The 23,550-nt window shown below is 39.2% G+C and overlaps 1 protein-coding gene across 1 annotated transcript; it reads right to left on the bottom strand.

The window, feature by feature from the left end:
• Positions 1 to 14,874: 14,874 nt before the first annotated feature.
• Positions 14,875 to 23,415, bottom strand: LOC112221622 (transmembrane protein 51). The gene is made up of 3 exons (XM_024383795.2): positions 23,277 to 23,415; positions 17,978 to 18,403; positions 14,875 to 17,471 (listed from the first exon to the last, which is right to left on the bottom strand). Exons 2-3 carry the CDS (start codon positions 18,361 to 18,363, stop codon positions 17,084 to 17,086), a joined length of 774 nt encoding a protein of 257 aa, XP_024239563.1. The 5' UTR covers positions 18,364 to 18,403; positions 23,277 to 23,415; the 3' UTR covers positions 14,875 to 17,083.
• Positions 23,416 to 23,550: the final 135 nt, after the last annotated feature.

Here is a 23,550-nt window from a genome sequence, read left to right as displayed (position 1 = left end):
CATAATAGCTACTCTTAGTCCTGAACTGCCAAGGAGTCAGAGACACCACTTGCTCTACATAGAACTCCACTGAGACATCCCTCCCTATCCTACTCTCACTTCCTGTTTATCATGATCAAGTGATCTCTTATGCTTGGTTAATACTAATTTCTCCTTGTTTAATTATGTCAATATTACCCTCTGGCCTTCTCGGGTTCATGGTGTAGGAATAAGATCTCCAACCATACAGCTTAGGATGGACAGCTCACCTATAAAGCCCCACCCTCTTCCAGAAAACACATCATTAGCAAGAGTCAGACACATTTTCACTTCTATGAACAAGAACAGTGAGGAAAGGACAGGTAAGGTATTTTTCATTCGAGAGATGGCCCCCAGAATTCTGTTAATTCCAGTTCTCCTCTCGAACTCTGTTATTGTTCGACAGTGTCAAAGTGTCTTACCCTCCCGCAGTGTGATATGAATCCGGGTAGTTCTTTCTGCTAGCCGTCACCAGGAGTCCTTGGTATGGTCCCCCCAACAGGCCTCAGGGACTGGATTGAGTGACTTCACCTGTAATTCACCTGTAGTGCAATAAAATCTTGGACATACAGGTTTGGTTAACGAACAGTTTCTCATTAGTTCTATCTGATTATATCTTTACCTTCTATACCTACTTGTTAGCTAATAAAAAAATTGCATCAGTTAATTATCCCGTAGGTCACATCCTATCCTAGAACACAATTTACCCATCCCCCCTTTGTTACCTGGCTCTGCCCAGGTAACAACCTTGCCTACTCTTAAACAATGACTTAGGTAAGATTAGTAAATTATCCTAATGTCTGACATCATCATGTAGGAGCCCCTTTAATTTTCCAAATGTCCAATTCTCCCTTGGGCGTCCATTCATGTCAATCCTGTACCAATACTCTGTCAAGTTTCTTATCTACTTTAAGAACTATCTGTGCTACTTATATATTTTCTTAAATATATATATTTACCGATTTAAACCGTAACCCTTTTCTCTCATATCTCCCAAATACCACTAAGCTTCTAACTGTTTGACTTTATCTAAAATCCTTGATTTTAGAAAAAACATGTCTATGAGTGGCAATCTCTAAAGTCCTTACATTTCCTTAATCAATCTATCTTAATCCTAACAATAATCCTAAATCATCACAGATGTCCTATATTCCTGTTAAATTTAATACTATTCAAAAAAACTCCTAATAGTCAAACAAAGTCATAACAAATGCTAACCATATCAAAATCCTTCCTATACTAACAAGCTCTTTCCTTTAGGGACCCTCAGTATTCTATCTGACAATAACATTAATTTAATATATGTTGCATAGTGTGGAATACCTTATCTACAGTAATTTATCACCCCTAAGAACTTAAACTTATTTTTCTATGTAATTCCCTGCCCTATTGGCTTAATATATCTCCTATCCACACCTCAATGTATCTTATCTTCCCCTATTTATTCTCAATGATAAATAGGATTTTTTTCTCTGTTATAATACCAAATCAATAATAGCCCATTCAAAAACTTCACAGCTAATATTGTAAATCAGAATCCTGAAACACTTTCTCTTCAGTGATTCAAACAATAATTCTAAACCCCCATTATAATGAATTTACCTTAAAACTAGTAACTCAATATGACCACATTCATTATACAAATGACTCTCCCCTGAGGCTGATCAGACCTCAAAAGATAGTCATGATGAGGTCACTAAGTCATATCACCCTTTTATAGTCAAGTTCTATACTACATTAGACATATTAAAGAACCCTTTATCCTTAAATTAAAAAAATTCACTTGTGTAATTAAAACTCATAACCTAAAAACTCATAAAGTTCCATATCTGAGCGTGCCTCTTTAAAATACCTTTGCACCAAAACGAATAGTCCTAACAAATGTTTTATGTGTATATATTTGCAAACCTTAATGATTAATCAAAACTTCCAGGCCTTTTTCAATTTGGTCGTTTATGGCCTCATTCTCCCCGAGATTACCATCCCAGATATTTAATAAAAATTTAACGTATTTTCCCTTGGCTCCTTCAACTCACATATTTTAGATAACTTCCATCCGTCCCAGTATAAAGAATCCTTACGTAAACACACCAGAACAAATGCTTAATTAAGTTAAATCAACTCCTTGAATAACCAATCATCAGTAACCAAATAAACAAACCACTTTTATCAGCAAAAAAACCAACTATACAAAAACTCACTACTATAATGCTTCAGATGACAAAATTACTCAGAGACTCACGTTTACATCTCAATAAAACAAAACATCATCTGCGTTTTCCTCAAGAAAAAACAACTTGCCCCCGTTACAGATGTCTACGTATCAGGGGAAAAACTAAAATAACCAAATTCAACCTAGCTAGTTTCCCGAAACATATACAATTATGTTTTACTATAGAGGTTGCTTTTCAACATTAATACCCTAACATTGTTTCACATAATGGAAACAGTGCTCAAATTCACTGGTGTTACATAAACAATCAAATCAGGAATCAATAACCATCAGAATCCATTATCACGATGTTTTACGATTCAGACATCCAATCTCCCTTTCTCATAGCCTAATACAGTCCAAATAAACGCCACAAATCAATGATGCCCACCTAGCGAATCAGCTGCTAGTTTTTAGCATCTTTCCTGACGACTCACATACTCCCTTTAAAAATGTATTTGGACATTTTTATCACCTTCTGAAAAGTGACTCAAAACAGTAATGCACGCATTTTCCTTCTAAAAGACACAAACAATTATCTCCGTTACCCCCAGTCACTACATCATTTCCGTGGCGACAAAAGTACCTTGCGAGTGATGTCATCAACAAGCGCTCAACCTCGACTCAATTCGCAACGATTTTCAATGAATTGTAAATAATTGCTGGCTGTCTGCAGCAACAGTATTTCGGGTTCGATAAACCAAACCTAATTTATCACATCTGTTGAATCCCGAATTAGAGTTTACAACATAAATCAACATCTCTCATCTCCCAATTCGCTAAATTTATAAGAACATTTCAATGGGCACAAATCTATCGTAATTGTTTCCCCGTTATTATTCAGAATTCATTTGATTTAAGTTACTGTCTCGTCTTTGATTTAGCATTTTAATTACGACTCTATTCCCAATATATTATTCCCAACAGATCATTTAGTGAACAGACATCGTCTTGCATCAAAATTCGCTTCATCCTTATTTTAAGTTGAATGAATTAGTCTTTCAATTTGAACCAAACAAACTATTTAAAACGTTCAGTTTATATCTTATACCAATACTAGTGACTATAGCTTTCTCTGCAAAACAATTAGTTTAATTACAACCAAAAACTCAGATATATATATATATTTTTAGTTTACGCCTCAGCTGGGAACCGAACCCTGAACTGCAGGTTGTAAGACTGCTACGCTCACCACTATACACCAATGCTATGGAACTGACTGAGATTCTCCGCAAATAGACCCATTTTACAGTTATCTGTATTTGTTACTCCGGCATCTGGAAAATAGAAATAATTTAAACGCCCAAAGTTTTCCCCCAGTTAGGATTCTCATTAATCTCGCTCCCTTTGTATCTGACCCTTCGTTTTCTTTACCCAATTGTCGCCTCTGACCTTTTCCTCCGTTAAATTACAACATTGGTGGTGACGTCTTTTGCAGGGAGTGTTACACTCCCGGGCGAAATGTCCAATTTCGTTACAATTAAAACATTTTCTCTTTTTCTTTTGACTCGCCTTATCCACTTTTCTCGACTTTATAACTCTCGTCTCCCGTTAGTTCCGACACCTCCTTTGAGGAATTTATACCCAACTTTAATCCTTACGGTTACTAGTAGCTATGGTATTTAATCACTTACCTATGTGCGTGTATTTATTTGAATCTGCTAATTACCGTTACTTAATTACTTTAGTATGTTTATTCGAGATGTTATGAAAACACTGTAGACTGTTTTCAGCAAGTTGCAACATTGAAATGAAGAAATAAGCACTTTTCCACAAACAAGCTCTAAATCATGTTTGATGCACTCTGGATGTCCAATTTTTGCTGTGCTGTCTATTTGAGATGAAATGAACATTGTGGACAGTTTTCAGCAAGTTGCAACATGGAAATACAGAAATAAGCACTTTTCCATAAACAAGCTCTAAATCATGTTTGATGCACTCTGTATAATTTTTTTTGTTATGTTTATTTGTGATGTTATGAACACTGTAGACTGTTTTCAGCAAGTTGCAACATTGAAATGCAGAAATAAGCACTTTTCCATAAACAAGCTCTAAATCATGTTTGATGCACTCTGGATAAAAAAAACATTTGTTATGTTTATTCGAGATGTTATGAAAACACTGTAGACTGTTTTCAGCAAGTTGCAACATTGAAATGCAGAAATAAGCACTTTTCCATAAACAAGCTCTAAATCATGTTTGATGCACTCTGGATAAAAAAAACATTTGTTATGTTTATTCGAGATGTTATGAAAACACTGTAGACTGTTTTCAGCAAGTTGCAACATTGAAATGCAGAAATAAGCACTTTTCCATGAACAAAGCTCTAAATCATGTATGATGAACACTGGATAAAAATGTTTTTTGTTATGTTTATACGAGATGTTATGAAAACACTGTAGACTGTTTTCAGCAAATTGCAACATTGACATGCAGAAATAAGCACTTTTCCATAAACAAGCTCTAAATCATGTTTGATGCACTGGATTAAAAAAAATGTCATGTTTATTCGAGATGTTATGAACACTGTAGACTGTTTTCAGCAAGTTGCAACATTGAAATGCAGAAAAAAGCACTTTTCCATAAACAAGCTCTAAATCATGTTTGATGCACTCTGGATGTACAATTTTTGCTGTGCTGTCTATTTGAGATTAAATTAACACTGTAGACTGTTTTCAGCAAGTTGCAACATTGAAATGCAGAAAAAAGCACTTTTCCATAAACAAGCTCTAAATCATGTGATGCACTCTGTATAACATTTTTTTGTTATGTTTATTCGAGATGTTATGAAAACACTGTAGACAGTTTTCAGCAAGTTGCAACATTGAAATGCAGAAATAAGCACTTTTTCATAAACAAGCTCTAAATCATGTTTTGATGCACTCTGGATGTACAATTTTTGCTGTGCTGTCTATTTGAGATGAAATGAACGTTGTGGACAGTTTTCAGCATGTTGCAACATACAGAAATGCCTTTTTCCCATAAACAAGCTCTAAATCATGTTTGATGCACTCTGGATGTCCAATTTTTGCTGTGCTGTCTATTTGAGATGAAATGAACATTGTGGACAGTTTTCAGCAAGTTGCAACATACAGAAATATACACTTTTCCATAATCAAGGTCTAAATCTTGTTTGATGCACTCTAGATGTACAATTTTTTCTGTTCTGTTTATTTGAAATGATTTGAACACTGTGGACAACTTTCAGCAAGTTGCAACATTGAAATACAGAAATAACCACTTTTCCATAAACAAAGTCTAAATCATGTTTGATGCACTCTGGATGTAAAAAAATATTTTTATACCATGATTTAATACTTGGCAGTTTTATGGCTTGTAAAATAAGTTGTCCTTAAATGTTTAAAGGGGCAATCTGGGATTAGAAAACCCACTAAACTGCAACTAGTTTTGGTAAACAGCTGAGGGATGGGGCTGGAGAAATGTAATCACTCTTAAATTCATAGACAGACCTATAGATATAAGGTCTGACCACACATGATTGTCAAAATTAAAGATTGAACCATGTTTTGAATCTATACACTGTTTGTTTACAATTGCATTGTTTCTTATATTTTTGGTTCTGATAGCAATTGGTCTGAAGTAGGTGAACAACCTGCTCCCTTAAATAGCTGGAGAATAGTTATAGAAAAACACTTGGTGCATGTTGCATAATGATCTGTCTGGAACAAGTCAGGAAAATGTTACAATTTTTTTTACCTAGGAGATAACATGTTTTTCACAATGTTTATCTTCTCAACTGTGGGTTGTGTGAAATTCACAGGTGTTATGGAATAACTCCGGTTGCCTGAGTTGACTCCTATGGAACATTTTTCACTAAACTGCATAAAGTTGATATTTATGGGGACAGAACAATGTTAATTTTTGTTCAGAGTTATCTGTTATAACAGATTTGGTCAAGCAAGTATTAACCAACATTATATCATTATATAGTATAATGAACCGTAGATGTGTGTCTCAACCAACAATAGTGATGACAAAGAGGTGCAAAACAATCAGGAGCAGTGCTTTTGGGTATGCATCTAAAACTACAATTGCAAGTGAAATGTGTATAGAAGGCTATTGGTCATTGAAAAGGTCTTTCAGAAGTTTGGGACCATAACATAGGGAGTTTCTCAATTTAACTCTTTAAAGGCATAGTCTGGGGAAAAAATAAACATCACATCCTCTGATTAGCATATAATACAATTCTATGACATTACTATCACAATAAAATCCATATTTTTGTAGATTGTGCGGTACCGTGCTACTTACTTTATTTTATCTAGGTCACCATGCGTTGGTAATTTACAATGCATGAAACATGCTGCTCTGAGAAACTGTGAGAAATGCTCGTCACTACACATATGATTAATCCTAATCTCTTTTTAAATCAATATTTCAATTCAAGGAAAGTGGGAAAAAAAGGGCGGTGGGCAATTTTATCCGTGAGGCTGGGCTGGCTGTCCTTAGCTTCACCCCCAGTTTGCTCAGACAGGGTTGGCTGACGAATCGTTTCCCAGAATCTGTTTAGCAAACGACACATACAGTAGCCTACAGTATAAAGGCATCCTTGGTATGAACAGACATTTTGAAGATACAAACAGGATGAAGTTTGTGGTCCTCGCTTGTCTGGTTGCTGCTAGTAAGTATTCTACTTATGTGTTTACTAATATAAACATAACACCATACAGTAGCCTACTTCTCTTCCATCTTAAGTTGACAGAATGTTACATTGTTAAATCTATAAAGTAGCATTTCCAGTAAAATACATAAATGTGGATATGCATAAACTTGAAGTGTATTCATTTCTAACACAATCAAAATGTTGAATTTTTGACTCAATGGTGTATTGATAGTAATGCATGTGGCTCCTTCCAGTAACCACGAGCACAACCGTTCCTTGATTTTAACTGGCAGCTTTATTCTGTAGTTTTAGTCAGAATTATCACCTTCCGTGAGAACTATAATGTAAATACAGTTAAAGCACACTCTTACAATCTTCTTGTCTTACGAGTGACTTATTAGCTTGGTATAACTCTGAAGTGCTTACATCATAAACAGTTTAGCGGAGCTATAACAGTATCAGATTAAACACATGAATAAAGGAAAATACATCATTGGCTGCTTATTACAGAAGGGAGGAAATCAAAACTTCACACTTATTATTGCTGGCATAAATTCATGTTTCACCCCCTAGCTGGAATTCTCGACAACAAAATGCATAACAACTATGCACCAAAAAACGCTACATCTTATGTGTGGTGTTCTAATAACATTTGCAAACAAATTGATATAAATTGTACATTTAAATCATCACTTGGGAGTATAAAAATCACTTTTGATGTACAGTGCTTTGCAACCAACAATTTACCGCTGGTTTGGTGCTTGTTCACTGGGACGATTCTAACTGAAACATCCTCCCTCGTAAGCAAGCTACCGCAAGCCAGCCAATAAGATGTCATGTTGAGTAGGTGAAGGCAAGACAAAACTAAAACCAAAAACCCATTGGCTTAACAATAAAGTGGCAAGGGGAGTCACCAAAATTAACCCTGTTACATATGCATACATAAAATATGGCTGGACTATATACTGTGCCGTCAGAAATTATTCATACTCATATTCCACATTTTCTTGTGTTATAGCCTGAATTAAAAATATATTGAACATTTTCTCTCACCCATCTACAAACAGTACCCCATAATGAAAAAGTGAAAACAGGTTTTTTGAAATGTTTGCACATTTATTGAAAATGAAAATCAGAAATACAGTCAGAAGTGTACATACAACTTAGCCAAATGCATTTAAACTCAGTTTTTCACAATTCCTGACATTTAATCCTAGTAAAAATACCATCTAGGTCAGTTAGGGATCACCACTTTATTTTAAGGTGAAAATGTGAAATGTCAGAATAATAGTAGAGAGAATGATTTATTTTTAGCACATTCCCAGTGGGCCAGAAGTTCACATGCTACCAAATAATAATTGAGTGTAATGCCTTTAATTTGTTTAACTTGGGTCAAACCTTTCGCTAGCCTTCCACAAGCTTCCCAAAATAAGTTGGGTGAATTTTGGCCCATTCCTCCTTACAGAGCTGGTATAACTGAGTCACGTTTGTAGGCCTCCTTGCCCGCACACACCTTTTCAGTTCTGCCCACAAATGTTCTATAGGATTGAAGTCAGGGCTTTGTGATGGCCACTCCAATACCTTGGCTTTGTTGTCGTTAAGCCATTTTGCCAAAACTTTGGAAGAATGCTTTGGGTCATTGTCCATTTGGAAAACCCATTTGCAACCAAGCTTTAACATCCTGTCTGATGTCTTGAGATGTTGCTTCAATATATCCACATAATTCTTCTCCCTCATGATGCCATCTATTTTGTGAAGTGCACCAGTCCCTCCTGCAGCAAAGCACCCACACAACATGATGCTGCCACCCCCGTGCTTCACAGATTGGGATGGTTTTCTTCGGTTTGCAAGCCTCCCCCTTTTTCCTCCAAACATAACGATGGTCACTATGGCCAAACAGTTCTATTTTTGTTTCATCAGACCAAAGGACATTTCTCTAAAAAGTATTATCTTTGTCCCCATGTGCAGTTGTGAACCGTAGTCTAGATTTTTTATGGCAGTTTTGGAGCAGTGACTTCTTCCTTGCTGAGCGGCCTTTCAGGTTATGTTGATATAGGACTCGTTTTACTTTGGATATAGATACTTTTGGACCGGTTTCCTCCAGCATCTTCACAACGTCCTTTTCACACCAAAGTACGGTCATCTCTAGGAGACAGAACCCGTGTCCTTCCTGAGTGGTAATGACGGCTGTGTGGTCCCATGGTGTTTATACTTGCATACTATTGTTTGTACAGATGAACGTGGTACCTTCAGGCGTTTGTAAATTGCTCCCAAGGATGAACCAGACTTGTGGCGGTCTACAATTTGTTTTCTGACTTTTCCCACATAAGCATACTTATGAAAATTGGTAAAACATCTTATTTAGCAATGTTACCTAACTAATTCTGATTCTGCTACGACAGTTTACAAACCCGGAGACTTATGTTCTCTGATCACACCATACACAATTTTATTTCCATCTCTCATCACACAACAAAATTACATTCGAGCTGAATCTGCTATCTTGTTCTGTGTTAGCTAGAATGCTTTTTGTTTCACCACTTTCACCTTTTGGTTCCTAAGTGATAGCATAAGACTTAGAAATCAACAAAAAGACACACAAAACATAACAGTATTAACAATGTGGTAAGCGATGCATAATTACATATGCATGAAAACCAAAGTCTGAGATGATGACAATTCCCACTCTCTCTTCACCTGACTCTATGCCTCCAGGAAACTTTTCTGCTGGGTTCCACAAAAATGAAAGTCATGTTATTTTCACTTTGTTCCCCATTTCAGTTGATAGGGACGTCACCTGATATGCAAGTGCCTATCCCTAATCAACGTTACATCCTCTTGAGGTAACTCAGCACTTCACGTCAATGCCTTCAACATGTTGTTCAGAGTACAATTACCCCTACATCTATCCTCTTTCATATGATGCATTAACCAAAAAAGCAGCTAACCCCAACCCAACTATGATGTTTAAAGTAGCTCCCAGACCCAACCCCAACTGCATGTCTTACAGTGGAATCTAGTCTCTCTCTCTCTCGCTCCACTTCCTCTGTCATGGTGTCTTCAAGCTCACCCATTATGCAGCTGGACCTCACTTCATGTGAGAACTATGCACCCCCCAAGGAGAGACATGACGATCTTTACCGCTGCAGGTGCTGTAAGGAGTAGAGTGTGTGTGGCCCAAACCAATGCTGTCCCAACACCCCCGCCTGGTGTCTCTTGATGTACACTCAATCTCCAGAATTCAGCCCGTGCCCTTGGTTATCTCTGCTTTCACCTGAGGATATACACACGGGGTCATTTCCTGACAACATAGACTCTCCTCTTATGGCAAGATCACTAATTTGTGACATTTGAATAACAGCATCAACTGTACTCCCATCGGTCTCCCAGTTACCAGTTACCAATCTATGTGGCACGAGTCCCTCATAAACTGATATCCCAACAATGCTACTAAAGTAAGCCCTGCTACTACCAACATGGCCCATGACCATAGTCTCACAATACCCCTCATTTGCTCAGTAGTCCAGTTCCATGTTTGTAAATATTGCATCCTTCGCTACTAGTACTGCTCCTTCAGTTACTGTCCCTACCGCGACTGCCATGATAATAACTCCTGCATGTAATCTGTCAAATGTTCGCCGGCTGTTAGAAATTGGGAAAAAGATTAATGCGTTGGGAAGAATATCCAACCTAACAAAACTCGGAGTCACAGGTTTCCTGAAAGCTTACCATAGTGTCTGAAATGCCACCACTATCTCTTCTACTCTCACCATGATCTGGGTATGTGTAATGTTCAATTAAAACCCCATATTGTGTACAGTTAGCTGTCATTACATCTATAACACGCTAGTCACTATTCCTAATGCATTTCTACAGTTATAAACATACACATTCTCAAATCAATTGGTCAATATACACCTTTCCCTCCTCTGGAACAATGATCACACTTATGTTCCACGAAACCTAAAAACATGTTGACTTGAGAATGAAAGAGAAAAAAAAGTTGAATAACTTAACATTAAAATTCTGAGTACACAGTAAAACAAAAGAGACCAAAAAACGTTCATGGTTGTCCCAAGCTATCATCCAGTGATTCCCCTAACAAACCACCTCCCTTCAGGATGACACTTAGAGAGAAGGTTTCTGGAGACTCTCTCGGCCAAATACATTTTAGCAGCGCCCCCACCCCTCGGTAGCAACTCTCTCTCGCTGTCTCCAAATCATAACTAAAACATTTTATAAATTATCCAACCCAAATTGAGAATAACAGTCCTTAGTGCTTACTTTGTGTCTAGGACTCGAATTCCAGCTTCTCAACTTAGCACACATCATCCCTGTTAGAATATACATTTATTAACAACCTTTTATTGCCAGTAATAACTATTCTCATTTACAGCCCCCCTTTGTCCCCGTTTTCCTGTCACGAGTGGCCTGGTAATGAAAGATCAGTATCTCAATGTCTTATTCTAAGCTGTTTTATGAATTATTACATTAATCTTTTCTTAATAACATTATCTCTACGACAAATGTCAAAAAGCACAAGAACATACTGTTACTGCTAAAACCAATTTCAAAATTAGTCCATACTCCCTTATTCTACTGGTGACCTCTCAGAAGAGTTACTCGATCATGAAGTTAGCGCCTAACCCCTCGCAGAATCCCACACTCCAGTATCCCAATCTGGTGAAATTTGTATCGAAACAAAAACACAAAATGAAATCAGCAATTACATACAGTTGAAGTTGGAAGTTTACATACAATTAGGTTGGAGTCATTAAAACTCGTTCTTAAACCACTCCACAAATGTCTTGTTAACAAACTACAGTTGGAAAAATGACTTGTTTCATGCAGAAAGTAGATGTCCTAACCGACTTGACAGATTACATGCTGGAGTTATTATCACGGCAGTCGCGGTAGGGACAGTAACCAACAAGTTGGTTAGGACATCTACTTTGTGCATGAAACAAGTCATTTTTCCAACAATTGTTTACAGACAGATTATTTCACTTATAATTCACTATATCACAATTAAATGGCTTTAGAAGATTCTGAAAAGCTAATTGACATAATTTGAGGCAATTGGAGGTGTATCTGTGGATGTATTTCAAGACCTACCTTCAAAGTCAATTCAAAATAAATCAGCCAAGACCTCAGAAAACAAATTGTAGACCTCCACAAACAATAGTATGCAAGTATAAACACCATGGGACCACGCATCCGTCATACCGCTCAGGTACTTTGGTGCGAAAAGTGAAAATCAATCCCAGAACAACAGCGAAGGACCTTGTGAAGATGCTGGAGGAAACAAGTACAAAAGTATCTATATCCACAGTAAAACGAGTCCTATATCAACATAACCTGAAAGACTGCTCAGTAAGGAAGAAGCCACTGGTCCAAAAGCCAGACTACAGTTTGCAACTGCACAAGGAGACAAAGATCGTACTTTTTTTGAGAAATGTCCTATGATCTGATGAAACAAAAATGGAACTGTTTGGCCATAATGACCATTGTTATGTTTGGAGGAAAAGGGGGGAGGGGCTTGCAAGCCAAAGAACACCATCCCAACTGTGAAGGGGGTGGCAGCATCATGTTGTGGGGGTGCTTTGATGCAGGAGACACTGGTGCACTTCACAAAATAGATGGGATCATGAGGGAGAAAAATTATGTGGATATATTGAAGCAACATCTCAAGACATCAGTCAGGAAGTTAAAGCTTGGTTGCAAATGGGTTTTCCAAATGGACAATGACTCCAAGCCTACTTCCAAAGTTTTGGCAAAATGGCTTAAGGACAACAAAGTCAAGGTATTGGAATGGCCATAAAAAGCCCTGACTTCAATCCTATAGAACATTTGTGGGCAGAACTGAAAAGGCGTGTGCGAGCAAGGAGGCCTTACAAACCTGACTCAGTTACACCAGCTCTGTCAGGAGGAATGGGCCAAAATTCACCCAACTTATTGTGGGAAGCTTGTGGAAGGCTACCGAAAAGTTTGACCAAAGTAAAACAATTTAAAGACAATGCTACTAAATACTAATTAATTGAATGTAAACTTCTGATCCACTGGGAAGGTGATGAAATAAATAAAAGCTGAAATAAATCACTCTACTATTATTCTGACATTTCACATTTTTAAAATAATGTGGCGATCCTAACTGACCCATACACAGGGAATTTTTAATAGGATTAAATGTCAGGAATTGTGAAAAACTGAGTTTAAATGTAGTTGGCTCAGGTGTATGTAAACCTCCGACTTCAACTGTACGGCCCAGCTTGTCACAACACAACTGATTGGCTCAAAAGCATTAATAAGAAATTCCAGATTCACTTTTAAGAAGGCACACCTGTTAATTGAAATGCATTCCAGGTGACTACCTCATGAAGCTGGTTGAGAGAATGCCAAGAGTGTGCAAAGCTGTCATGAAGGCAAAGGGTGGCTATTTGAAGAATCTCAAATATATTTTGATTTGTTAAACACATTTTTGTTTACTACATGATTCCATGTGTTATTTCATAGTGTTGTCTTCACTGCTATTCTACAACTAAAGAAAAGGCCTTGAATGAGTAGGTGTCCTAAAACATTTGACCGGTAGTATATATATATATATATATTCTTATTCCATCCCTTTACTTAGATGTGTGTATTAGGTAGTTGTGTAATTGTTAGATTTTGCTGCACTGTTGGAAGTAGTAGCACTTTGCTACACTCGCAATAACCATGTGTATGTGACCAATAAAATGTGATGTTTCATACACAACCCCATATTGCGAGGATCTGTACACAATTCCTGGAAGTTGAACATTTCACACAGCCATTGAAGAGGAGTGGGACAATGTTCCACAATCAACAGCCCGATCCACTCTATGCGAAGGAGATGTGTCACACTGCATGAGGCAAATGGCAGTCAAACCAGCTTCTGACTGGTTTTCTGATCCACGCCCCTATTTTTTTTTAAGGTATCTGTGACCAATACAGATCAATATCTGTATTCCCATTCATGAGAAATCCATAGATTAGGGCCTAATGAATTTATTTCAATTGACTGCAACTCGGTAAAATCTTTGAAATTGCTGCATGTTGCAATCATATTTTTGTTCAGTGTAGTATGGTCTACAGCTACAGATGCCAATCCTCACCAACTAACAATAACTGTAACTAATTTACAACATGTAGGATCATTCTTATTGTACAGATGTCTGAACAAGGCTCAAATGCAATATAACAACAGGTAGCCTACTGAGTGGTGGGTCATGCCAGTGCACAGGCATTGGACTATTGATTACACAATGAATGTACACAGTAGTAATGGTTTACATTTCAAGAGCTTAATACATTTTCTAAATGAATGTGGCAAAATTGTAAAAGGATGTCAATAGGGATAGGAGGACACTACCTGATCAGGAAATACTATGGTCACTAGTTATCAAATGTTTTGGAAAAGTTACAGTACTCTACCACTAGAGGGAAGCAAGGTCAAAATGTACATGTTCAAGCCAAAACAGAAATCCTTATCAGAGTTAAAGCCTTTCAGACAGCAAAGTCGTTCACATAACAGCGTTTAAATACAGTCATGTCTAACACAGGGTTTTATGGAACTTTTTAAAAGGAACTGCATTGAAGGCAGAAGTATTTTCTCACAGAAAATTACCTTGAGACTACAACAACGATTTAATACTTTAGAGAAAAAGCACACACTCATGCTATGTTTCCTCTTCATTCAGCTTTACAGTAACCAAAGTGAGGTGAATAGTATAGCGGAAAAGTACAGATATCTCCTAGCCTGGTCCCAGATCTGTTTTTCCTGTCTGCCCACCTCCTAATTACCATAGGAGTTGGCAAGACAGCACAAACAGATCTGGGACCAGGCTAGATATCACCTACACTATCTCCACAATATAAAATGACAGGAAGTGTGGCATTGGAATGATTTAAGCCTTCCTAGAAACACATGTTAGTGGGCTTACTGAAAATGAGTAACAAGTCACAGGACCTATTTGCAACACAACTATTTGCGTGGTCAGAATACAAACATTTCCTTTTATTTCTCACAATTTTCAGACTCCGCTCCTTTAGTGTCCACAACAAGAATGCATCATCTTGAAGTCAACAAAAACACTAGACAGAATTCCTCTCTTACAAAAACATACTTTCAGATACATACAAAAGGGTATTAGTTATATAAGCCAATCATATAGTTTCCAGTACAAATAATGGTCTTTGAAATTATCGTAATAAAAGTCACACACACACACCTGGTTGAGAGAAAAGTCCATTGAACTAATGAACAGACTGACCATGTTTATGTTCCACAAAGTTGTCGGGTGTTTTTATACCTCAAAATAAGCCTAATGTGAAGATGGATCCATGTCCAACACCATTGATTGTGTAGATACAGATATCAGCCCCAAATGAATGGAAAAGTCCAGATCACAACCCATAATTGTTCATTCATAAATCTGTTTATTAATTAAGCTCCATGGTGCTCGTCTTGGTGCTGATCCGTTTATGAATGGGAAAGTTTAGCACCATTTCCATTCAAAAACATAAGCATTTTGGGTGCTCATCTTTTCCATTCACTTGAGGTTGTGACATATCCTTGGATCTATGAAACCCATAGTGTGGGACGTAGACTTCTTTCAACATAAGACCACTTTTGAGGTTTGAGTGTAGTGTCCCTTAGAGTACAGAAAATGGAAGTAATAAGCCACTGATTCCTCACAGTAAAAAATGGTCTCACATACACAGAGGTACAGAAAACATTGCATAGGCGTGACTACAGAGTAGTCTCTGAGTATCAACAATATTGAAAGAACAGACTGAATTCAGAGCCTATAAAAAATCTATATAAAACTAAATATACATGAGGTGCATGCTATTTTACATTTAGAAACTAGTAATTCAGCATTAAAAGTTTCCTCTTAAAAAAAAACACTTATTCTGTGTGCATAGGTATTCATATGCTAGTTTAGCAACTGTTTACTTATGCCAAGAAGTATTGTTTAAGTTCCCACCTACAGTAAATGTAGTGAGTAGTTGCTGAACAGGGTCATCAACATGACATCAAATCAGAAAATAACATCCATATGATAAAATAACATTCTGGAAATCCAATTACTGCATTGATTTGCTAACTTCCATATTCTGGTAAGCATGAAACAAATAGACGAGAGAGATAAGGCACTGACGTCTTCTGGCTCCACTAAACAAAATGGGGTCAAACCTTGGACACCGCAACAACTTAATCTTCTGAATAATCCTAATGAAAACAGTGCTGGCAGTCAAGGAGCTGGTATTGATCCTTTGAACCCGAGCTTCAATGACCTTGTAAGATGTCTGTCTAAAAACAGAAGTGTGCTCTCTGTCCTAATGAAAACAGTGCTGGCAGTCAAGGAGCTGGTATTGCTGTATAGTTCAAGAGTGATGCGTGAGTGAGCAATGGGTGCCATTATCCCAGCTGCTCAGGGAAAGAGTCCCTTGTGTCCTCCATTGAGCATAAAACAGCTAATTAAAAAAGCTGGACTACACTACTGCCTTCAGAGCCAAAACCCATTTCGCCGTGGCTACAGGGCAAAGGCTTCCAACTATCAATGAGCCTCAGTCTCTTTCTCAATTATCCTGTATTGATAAGCAACACAGGCCGCAACGCACAAACACTGTCTGTGCAAAGCCATTAATTCAGTCGCCAAATAACACCTCTCAAAATTCCAAGGAGCAGCTGTCTAAGTAGCTGTACAGAATACAAAAACTTGAACATGAATAATACACCATGATGGCTGACTTGACTGAGGATGAAGATGGAACTTGAAATTAAATCAGTAGAGGAATAAAAAAATATGGTCAGCTGCATACAAATGCAATTTGGAACAGGGCTCATTGTAAAGTAATCAAAAGACATCTAAGACATTGAGCGAGTATTTTTCCCAATCATATTGATCCTTTGAACCCGAGCTTCAATGACCTTGTAAGATGTCTGTCTAAAAACAGAAGTGTGCTCTCTGTCCAGCAACAGTGTTGACCCAAAGTCCCCACGTTTGGAACTGTGCTCTCTGCTCACTCACCTTGAGTGTCAGGTCTAAAAAAAGCCAGGTAAGCATGACAAGTGCCATCGAGATGATTTAGCCACAGATGCATGACAAGGGGCCATCTGATTACATCTATTGTAGCAGATGTCCACCCATAGCGGGCCACAGAGGATGCAGTACCCTGCTTTGATACCTAGAGGGCACCAAGTCTCAGAGCTGGGGCACTTTGTCCTCATACATTGGTGGTGGAGTAAGCGGCTCAATACTCATCCCTCCCGGCGGCTGAGAGTTATCCGTATTCTTCATATGGATCTTCTCTGATTTAATCCTCTGAATTTTAAGGGGAAGGAGATTGAGGCCTGTTCGCCTAGTGCGGTGGTTAGGCGCAGCAGCAGAGGAGGCAGGGTTAGCGGAAGTGGCTGTCATCTGAGTGACCACTGATCCTTCGACCTCTATCTGCACACTGTCCACCAGGTCGTCGTAGGAAGGAAGCTGGGAGGAGCTGTGGCGCAGGTGGCTCTGGCGTATGGGCCACTGGCCGCTGCCCACTGCCTCCTCGTAGCTGGGCACGGTGTACCTCTGGGTTCGCTCCTCGGCCCTGTCGACATTCATACACTGACATGAATAACTGCGCTTTCAGAATGGATTCTGTTTTTCTTTTACATTGTTGCTACTGTGTACTGTAGGCTATGCTGTGTGTACTATTAATTACAGTCCTGATGGTTTTGCAACGGTTGTCCAAATCAATGTGCGTTATGTGGAGTTTACGACAGGGGGCTTTAAATGAAAAGTTACTAAAGAAAGCACTGTAGTAAGACTCAAAGTACTTAAACATAGGTTAGCAATCTTTTTAGGCATCCGCTTCAGCCAAAGCAAAGTAATTCACATGATTGAACAAATCAACTAACTACTTGAATCAGCTGTACACATGTTAGAGCTGATGACATCATCTGGTGTACATCATGTGATGTTAAACATCTAGGAGCAGGCAAAGGTTAGTAAAAGTAGTAAAGGGATTGCCCATCCCTGTAATGAACCCTGAGCAAACAAACCTGCTGAGGTCAGTAATTATTTCAATTATTATTCAGTAGCTACAGTACTCACGTCTCTCCGTCCTCCTCACTGGCAGCTACGTTGTCTGCCCCCAGAGTCTGGGCCTCTTGAAGAGCTTGCTCCCGCTGCTTGTTCCTCATCCCCAGGCACAGGGACAGCATGAGCATGGCCACCCCAGCCCCGACCAGCACAAAGGCCACCGACGAAGCCCTGCCCCTGTTGTCTGGTTTGGGGTTCCCTCCTCCAGTGCCACCGCTGTTGTTCCCGGCCATGCTGGAGGGCACCACACTCCACACAATCATGACGATGCCCAGGGCCACCAGCCCCACCCCCAGGGCACACAAGGCATACTGGGAACCTGAGTTTCCAGGGCTGTTGTTGTGGTTTCTGGCTACAGGGGGGTTCGGGGGCACCCCACTTGTGCCTGTACTGCGCATTTTCCCCAAAATGTAGGCCCTCCTGGTGTTCAGTCAAAGACTGAGGAGAAAGACAGTCGATTAGGGCACAGATAGAACACTGATACAGTAGAGAGGTTAATCTGTGGAGTTAACAATAGCCTTCCAACATAAATCCCAATGTAACATGTATAATTGGGAAAACTGATTGCACTCAAATTGTGATAGAATTTGGATAAATAGAGAATAATTGTTCCAATAATTTCAATATAGGCCAATTAAAAACATGAAAATTAAATCTGTGAAAATATACACTAAGGGATGGGGCTGGAGAAATATAACCACTGTCAAATCCAAAGACAAAGCTATGGATGCAAGGACTCACCATCCGTGAGATAAAAATGATCATTTTAGAAGTTAGCTAATCTTAACCCTTTAACCTAACATGCTAAATAGTTGCAAAGTAGGTAAAAAGTAGTAAGTAGTTGCAAAGTTGCTAATGACTTAAAATGCTAAAGTTCTCAGTGATGAGATTTGAACACAACGTTTGGGTTGCTAGAGGTTCGAGTTATATGCCAACCCATCCACCACCACGACTAACCACCTACTTTCATATTTTTTTGCCTTAAGACACCTTCTGTCGTACATAACCATACCAAACAAAACATATTCTAATTTGTGTGTGATTTACATTACTGTACTGTTACGTCTAATCTATAAAACCAGGCTGGGCACAGAGGGATATCTCTAAGGCTGAAGTTACACAACGCAACATTCAAAACAATTTTGGTTGCAGTTGTTAGTGACATGTCTTTGACATCTCTAGTGACAACTTCGCTGTTACATGAAGCAACTAAAACGTAATTAAAATAGCATGCAACAGCCAATCAAATTGAAGCTGCTTCATCATATTGGTAGCAAATATTCAAACGAGAACTTTGAAGGCCGATGTGGAGAAGGGTTCCATGTGAACAGCAGTTGAACATGGGTCAGTCAGTCCTAAGAGATGGGCGAACGCCGTTCAGAAGGGAGGGGCGATGGCCAATTGAAAGGGAGTCGTGTTCAGATCCCCGGATCAGGAGTGGTGCAGACGGACGCCGCGAGACGTCCAGTGCAGTAGCGCGACCGATCCCGGAGAAGCTGGTGGAAGCCCCAGGGAGAGTTCTCATTTCTTTGTGAATGGGTTGGCCCCGAGAGAGGGGCCCAAGCCCTGGAAAGCGTTGCTTTCCGGCGGTGTCCGGTGAACTCTCGCTGGCCCGAGAGTTGAAAATCCGGGGGAGAGGGTGTGAATCTCACACCAGCCGATATATAAGCCCAGGATGATAGTTAGGCGGGCAAAAAAAGACATTACAAGAAAGGGAACAAATATTTAACTGTAAAAAAATGGTTGCCGGACGGAGGCCACCAAACAAAGGCAGATTGGAAGGCCGTCAAGCAAAATAGACCAATGAAGACGGGGTAGACGTCTCCCTTTCCTCAGTGTGGGGTTCTGGGCTGGGAGGGTGGCTTCGGCCTTTGCCCGAGCTCAGCTCCCCACGTCGCCTGGGTTGCGCCCGACTGGCTCAAACCCCCCTTTCCCTGTTAGGCATGGCGTCGGCCGCGTCCGAAGGGGATCGGGGGTTGCCGGTGAACCGGGTCTTCCCACCTCGGCATCCTTGTGTGGCTCCAGGTACCAAGTCAACCGCTCTGCGCCCTGGTGAAGGCGGGGGTTCAATGTCTCCCCTCATCGTCGCCTTGGTGCCGGTGAAGCACCAGTATGCTCTCGTTTCAAACTTAAACCTTTTTGTGAACTATGGCCTATCGCTCTGTAGAAGGGCGAAAGGAGGGCAACCTCCCCAACCCCGCCTAGCCACTAGCCTCAGCGAGGCTCTGGGCCAGGAGGGTGACTTTGGTCCTCGCCCGAGCTCAGTTCCCTGCATCGCCATGTCGCCTGGGTTGCACCCGACCAGCTCATCTAATCTCACCCCATGTCATCTGCTGTGTATGCTGTCATTGTAAATAAGAATTTGTTCTTAACTGACTTACCTAGTTAAATAAATAAAAAAATTACATTGTGGTTTTACTAATTATTTATATACCCAACTATTTGTATATTGTAACAGCATGGTTATTTAGTACAATTCAGCTAGCTAGCTAGCACAGTTCATGGTGGACAATTTCAGTTGAAACTGGTCAGGGAAAGGTTCACTTCAAAAATGACATTTACGGACTTCCAAAACATGTACATAAACCATGACTAGCCATGATGTCAATATTTTTTATACATTTCCTGTTGTGGTATTCCGGGATGCTAGCCTTCTAGGCAGAGTTCCAAAGAAAAAGCCATATTTCAGTCTGGCCAATAAAAAGACAAGCTTAAGATGAGCAAAAGAACACAGACACTGGACAGAGGAGCTCTGCCTAGAAGGCCAGCATCCAGGATTCGCCTCTTCACTGTTCACGTTGAGACTGGTGTTTTGTGGGTACTATTTAATGAAGCTGCCAGTTAAGGACTTGTGAGGCATCTGTTTATCAAACTAGACACTCTAAATGCACTTGTTCTCTTGCTCAGTTGTGCACCGGGGCCTCTTACTCCTCTTTATATTCTGGTTAGGGCCAGTTTGCGCTGTTCTGTGAGGGAGTAGTACACAGCGTTGTACGAGATCTTCACTTTCTTGGCAATTTCTCACATGGAATAGCCATAATTTCTCAGAACAAGAATAGACTGACGAGTTTCAGAAGAAAGTTCTTTGTTTCTGGACATTTTGAGCCTGTAATCGAACCCACAAATGCTGATGCTCCAGATACTCAACTAGTCTAAAGAAGGCCAGTTATATTGCTTCTTTAATCAGAACAACCAGTTTTCAGCTGTGCTAACATAATTGAAAAAGGGTTTTCTAATTATCACAGCCTTTTAAAATTATGAACTTGGATTAGCTAACACAACGTGCCATTGGAACACAGGAGTGATGGTTGCTGATAATGGGCCTCTGTACGCCTATGTAGATATTCCATAAAAAAATCTGCCGTTTCCAGCTACAATAGTCATTTACAACATGAACAAGTCTACACTGTATTTCTGATCAATTTGATGTTATTTTAAATAGACAAAAAAATGGATTTTCTTTAAAAAACAAGGACATTTCTAAGTGACCCCAAACTTTTTAAAATTATTAATAAATTAGCAAAGAATTCTAAACCTGTTTTTGCTTTGTCATTATGGGGTATTGTGTGTAGATTAATGAGAGAAAAACACAATTGAATCAGTTTGAGAATAAAAAAAAGTCAAGGGGTCAGAATTAGATTTACTTAACAAGCAAAGTCAGCCTCTGAATGTCAAAGAATCTAAACAATGATATCCCCATATCCATCGGAACCACGTCATTCCTGGGTATTTTACAGCTTGTTTCTAGCATAAAGCATCGTGGACCAAAGCGGGTCCATTTTATATTCTTCAAAATCTTAAGCTAACAATGGATAGGACTGTGCTTTTTTTCTATTTCCTTAAAATGTATGCATGGTGGGTGGAAGAATTGACCAACAAATATGTATATAGCACCCTATAGCCTCATTTCATCTGTCAAACAAGTAGGCCTACCTCTTATTTCTTAAATAGGAAGAAATAGGCTCAAACACAAAGCCCTCTTGATGTTAGTAAAATGAAGAATGAAGAATTTCAGCACCATGAGCTGTCCATATCCGACTGATTGTGCCACGGCATCTGCTTCAAGTTTCAACACCACAATGTAAGCTAATCGAATCTGGATGATTGTAAGGTCAATAACTCAAATACATAATGGGCCAGAAACACATTGTTATTAATAAAATCGATTATAGTAGTAGCAAGCTAGCAATGTTTTTTTCTCTGGTCCTCCTTATCTTTGTAGTCTCCTTCTCAAACTGTTCAGAACATGGGTTATAGGCAAGTCCGCACGCGCAATATTATTTATTTTCTGGACTAGGCCTAATCAAAAAAAATGTAGGGAAGAAACCTTTAACTCTTCTCCTGACCTGCCATCCTAGACCTACTCAGCACAGCATTGGTTAAGCAGCACACAAAAACCTTTTGCCCAGCATGAGCAGAGCAGGGCTCAGGGTGGAAATATCCATTGCAGTGTGTAATGCAGCCTAGTTTTATTTACACCATCCCAGTAGCCATTTTAGAAATATAACTTTGCACTGTGCTACTCCGAGCATACACTTCGTATGCTCGTATGGATAATTTGATTGAGACCACACTAAAGAGAGACCACACTAACAATTAATATTGCGTGCACAGTGGAGAATCAGAGATGAGAGGTGGCATCGGGCACACATCGATATATAGCCTAATAAGTAACTCATTCTAAAACACTAAGAAATATTTACATTTCATCAATTACAAATTACACGACCCTCCCCTGGACTAGATTAAAACAAAAAATACTAAACCTCACCTTGATTGAAAAAGCATGACCCTCCCCCATTTTCCTCCAGGTAACCATTCTGTAATTGTCAATGGCATGCTCCTTAAGAGTACATCTTGGGCTAAGTAAGGCTGTATATTGCAATTTAAGTATGCCCCCAATGCAATTATGAAGTCCAATACAGTGCGATTTCAGATGTTTTTACTTTGTCACATTTTGTTGAATTTATATAACGTTCCAACTTTGTTTAGCATTATCTAGTCCAATTGTGGCATCTTCCATTTGTATCCGTTTTCGCAGTTTCAATGGGGAACTTTTATTTTGAAAGCAGCCCACAGAGTCCACTGTTGTTGCTCACAACACACACGTCTTTGTTCCAGTAGCCCAGTATAAAATCTTACTCGCTCAGAACACAGGGGTGTGTTAGGAAAAACAAAGAAATTAACCCATGTTATTCTCGTTATAATATACTATAGTTTCGGCTATGTACGAATGTCAAAGTTACTACTGATAAAAACCAAAGAGGTTAGTAATAATAAAGAAATGGGGCGGTAGTCTACATGGCCTTACCTTGCATAGCAAGACAGAGAAAGATTCGCGCGATGTGATGTTTTCATTTGTAGCCATCCATTCCAAATAGTTCCTTTGTAGTTGATCGCCCCTATCAAATCAATTATTTATGTAAGCTATGTCTTGGAAACTCACTATTCTCACCTATTTTCAAACCAGGAACTTTCTCCGACGGAAGTGGTAAAGAAAAAGTAACAACATAAAAGAATACTTATGCTTGATCCGAAAATGTGGACGGAAGCTTCGTATGGAGGGTGTGACGCAATTGCGGTGC

The sequence above is a fragment of the Oncorhynchus tshawytscha genome, linkage group LG22, assembly GCF_018296145.1.
Source record: "Oncorhynchus tshawytscha isolate Ot180627B linkage group LG22, Otsh_v2.0, whole genome shotgun sequence".
Taxonomy (NCBI): Eukaryota; Metazoa; Chordata; class Actinopteri; order Salmoniformes; family Salmonidae; genus Oncorhynchus; species Oncorhynchus tshawytscha.
This window is presented reverse-complemented; position numbering and strand designations above follow the sequence as displayed.

Excerpts from the sequence above, each read along its gene's own strand:
- LOC112221622 (XM_024383795.2), bottom strand. The coding sequence starts at position 18,363 with ATGCGCAGTACAGGCACAAGTGGGGTGCCCCCGAACCCCCCTGTAGCC. Across the intron at positions 17,472-17,977 it reads AGTGAGGAGGACGGAGAGAC|GGCCGAGGAGCGAACCCAGA; the intron begins GTGAGTACTGTA and ends GAATGTCGACAG.